This window comes from Pundamilia nyererei, unplaced genomic scaffold (assembly GCF_000239375.1).
Source record: "Pundamilia nyererei isolate P.nyererei 1_Seehausen unplaced genomic scaffold, PunNye1.0 scaffold00363, whole genome shotgun sequence".
Lineage (NCBI taxonomy): Eukaryota > Metazoa > Chordata > Actinopteri > Cichliformes > Cichlidae > Pundamilia > Pundamilia nyererei.
In genome coordinates, this window is record NW_005187764.1 from 72,228 (window position 1) to 76,036 (window position 3,809).

At 40.2% G+C, this 3,809-nt stretch overlaps 1 protein-coding gene across 1 annotated transcript; it reads left to right on the forward strand.

The window, feature by feature from the left end:
* The first annotated feature begins 620 nt into the window (after window positions 1–620).
* Window positions 621–2,636, forward strand: LOC106456522 (heme-binding protein 2-like). The gene is made up of 4 exons (XM_013915789.1): window positions 621–876; window positions 962–1,088; window positions 1,548–1,716; window positions 1,952–2,636. The coding sequence occupies exons 1-4, from the start codon at window positions 763–765 to the stop codon at window positions 2,136–2,138; spliced, it is 597 nt and encodes a 198-aa protein (XP_013771243.1). The 5' UTR covers window positions 621–762; the 3' UTR covers window positions 2,139–2,636.
* Window positions 2,637–3,809: the final 1,173 nt, after the last annotated feature.

The following is a 3,809-nucleotide window of genomic DNA, read 5'->3' on the forward strand; positions in this document are numbered from 1 at the left end:
CACTTTCTGAAACTGCAAGGACACAGGAATTTTAAACTCAGTAAGTTTCTGTGAAGCTTAAATTTCCTGCTCAGGTTACAGTAATGATAAGTATCTAAAAGCAACATTTCAAATATGAGCCAGCTGAGACAGGCCAGCATTACATATCTGTGATGGTGACCAGTGGAGGGACAATCAGGTGTAAGGATCGCATCAGGAGCAAAATATGTCAGGGACGGAAAAACTAAAATAAGTCTCACTAGCTGTGCTGCTAGCATGGCTATAAAGAAAAGCTTTACTGTGGGAAAAGAAAATAAATTATCAAATGTGACTGCCTGTCATGTTTGCACTATAGACATGTACAGTAAAATTTATCTAAGTCTGCAGAGCACACAACAACCTATTCATAATGAGAAAAGAATATTTAAAAGTACACAAACTACTTAAAAGTTTAAAAGTGTTACCCATCACATTCCAAACAAATGGGAAAAGGGTTTCTTATGTTCAATGGAAGCTGATAAAATGAAAGAAGACAAAAATATCACACACTTCTGTATGTCTCTTGGCCTTGAATTTGTTTTGTCACAAAACATTTTCAGAGACAGCTTGTCTGTTTTGTTTCTTTTTCCACAGACAAGATAAACTGCCTGATCTGCCTTGCAGCACAGCTATGTCGGCGTGTCTGATATAATCTGGTGCAATAGGGCATCGCTTTGATGTACTTTTAAGTTGCAGTATTGTTTGTGGAGCTGCAGTTGCACTTCCTCAGAAGACTCAGTGAAGATGGCACAGGTGGTTTTTGCACTCTTAGCTGTGTTCCTGGTGTCACTCTGCACCGGACAGGACTTTTGCCCAAAGGAAAAATGTCCTCAGTACAAAGTGGTTGAGACGCACCAGGTAGGCTTTGGAACAGTTCACATATACTATTGTTGTGTTCTTATTTCTAGTCGCTAAGTATAGTTTTTGCTTCTGTTGTGTGCAGGACTTTGAGGTGCGCTTATATGGTGCTACCGACTGGATTACCACAAAGCTCGACAGCACCAGGATCAGGGATTATTTAGCTGCAAATTCACGCCTGAAGACCTACGTCAAGAGACAGGCTGAAGCAGGTACATGAGGCACTGAAATATCACTCGAGTATGTAATTTAGTTTGTGATGGCAGAAGCTAAACTAAACATGGAACTGCATAAATAAGTAATATGTTGATCTAAGATCTAAAATGGTGTGCAGAACTTCTAAATTAGTTGAGAAATGTACGATTAAAATCAATATAACAACAACTAGAATCTGATACCTTCTATTTCTTTAGTCTTGTGTTACCTGGTTTAATATTCAAGTTGAGCAGGTCGCCTACTAGGTTGGTGGTTTGATCCCCATCTGCTACAGTCTGCATGCTCTCCAGGTGCATCAGTGTATGAATGTGTGTGAAAGTTAGATAGAAAAAGTGCTGGACGAATGAGGCCTAGTTGTGTAAAGTGTTTTGAGTGCTCAGATAGAGTAGACAAGCACTATATAAGAACCAGTCCATTTACCACTCTGAGTTCTGTACAATGTTTGTTTCTTTCAGGTTTTGAGATTCCTGATGATTGCTGGCCTGTACTGGTCACTGTTACTGAAGGTGAAGGTGATCCTAAAATGTCGGTGTCGTGGTTTGTTCCTTCTGGTGGCAAAAAGGGAGAAATATATGATCCATTAGTCAAACTAGAAACTAAACCTGAAGCCACTATCTATGTAAGGTGAGCAGTGTGTCCATTTATCTTTTAAATCACTTTGATTTCTTCAGTAGATCCAAAGTTTTTCATTTTGCAGTTGTATTGTAGAATATAACTGCAAGTTTGTGCAAAATTGTGAAGTTCTAAATGAACAAAATCAGTCATTATGACAGAAAAGAGAATTAAAAAAGAGCAGCTAACACACAAGTCTAAATCTCACAGGGAAAGATGACTCAATTTTGCTTTTCTTTGTTTTAAGGGTTTTCGGTGGTGCTCCAAGCACTGAGACTGGCCAGGAAAACACAAAGACTCTTCGTGAGGCCTTGGCTAAGACTGGGAAAACCTTTGATCCCAGCACTCATGCTGCAGCTACCTATGAATCCTATTTTTCTTTTACTCACCACAATGAAATCTGGATCAGTGCTGCCTCACAACAACAGAACTAAGTAAATGCTCTTGTCAGGTTGCAGACCTTTTGCATTGGTTGCTGCACAGATATGATGTGTGCACAAAGGAACAGGGAAGAGAGAACCTCAACAGAACTAAGCAAACTGATTTCTGGAATGTTGTGGTTTAGTTTAGTTCCTGGAACTGAAAACATAGTAACAGTTTGTTCTACTTTTTCTTTATTCTCTTTCATCTGTGAATAGAAAGTAATGATTTCAGATCACCCCTTAATCCCAGGAGGACTTGGCTCACAAAACATTGTTTGCTGGTTGATTGTTTAGAACACCTTGATAGCTTTTAGAGTCTAACATGACATTTTATGTCTATTTCTGGAGTTATCATATATATTGAAGAGTTTATTTTTAACCATCTTATTCTTAAAATTTGAAAAGTGCATTGTCCCTAAGAGATATAAAATTGTTTTGTCGTTTTTCTAAATTCCTGTTATTTCTTACTGGGTAATTTATATTCTGCAATAAAACAGCATTTTGTGAGCATTTTGCATTCTGTTATTGTGAAATTTTCTATAACTACACCTCCTATAAAAGTCCCTTCCCCACCTATACCTCACCCATACCCCACCTATCATTTTCATGAGCAAGTTCAGAGACAAGCTAGAAGATTCCACTCAGAAGTCTGCTGGACCAGAACGGGTGAATTCCCATGCCCTCAAGGCCTGCGCCCCCCAGCTTTGTGAAGACTTTTATAAACTGATGAGTCTGAGTCTGCAGAGGGTCATTCCTTGTTCCTGTACCAAAGACACCACGTCCCAGTGGCCCCCAGGATTACAGACCTTTAGCATTGGCTTCCCATGTCATGAAGACACTGGAAAAACTCATTGTTGACCAGCTCCAACCTATGTTCAGGCCACATTAGGTTCCCCTTCATTTTGCTTACCAGGCCCCCTTGGAGCTTGGGAAGCCATCTGTTCAATCACCCATCTGGACCAGCCAGCGAGCACTGTGAAGATCAGGCTTTTTGACATTTAATACCATCAGGCCGATCCTCCTCGGTGATAAGCTGACAGCGATGCAGGTGGATGCCTCTCTTGTATCCTGGCTTGGTGATTAGCTGACAAGAAGACCACAGTCTGTGCATCTCCAACACCGAGTGTCTATAAGGTGATCAGCAACACAGGGGAACCACAAGGGACTATCCTGGCCCCTTTTTCCTTTCACCCTCTACACCACAGACTTCAGCCACTGCACAAAGACCTACCATCTTCAGAAGTTTTCTGATAACTATGGTTGGATACGACGAGTGATGAAGCTCAACATTACAAAAACCAAAAAAGTATTTGTGGACTTTTGAGTTGAGTGAGAACCAGGAAACCTGTGACCCCTGTTTCAATCCAAAGGTGTCAATGCGGACATTGTGGAGGACTATAAATACCTTGAAATACACACAGACAATAAACTGGACTGGGTTAAAAACACCACTGCACTCTACAGAAAGGGCCACGGTCGTCTCTATTTTCTGAGGCAGCTGAGTTCTTTTAACATCTGTCGGACAATGCTCAGGATTTTCTATGAGTCTGTTGTGGACAGCAGTGTTGGTCAAGTTACTTGAAAAAAGTAATTACTACCTAACTACTAATTACTTCTCCAAGAATGTAATCCCGTTACTTTACTGATTCAGTTCTATTTTTTTTCTGCATAATCCATTATATA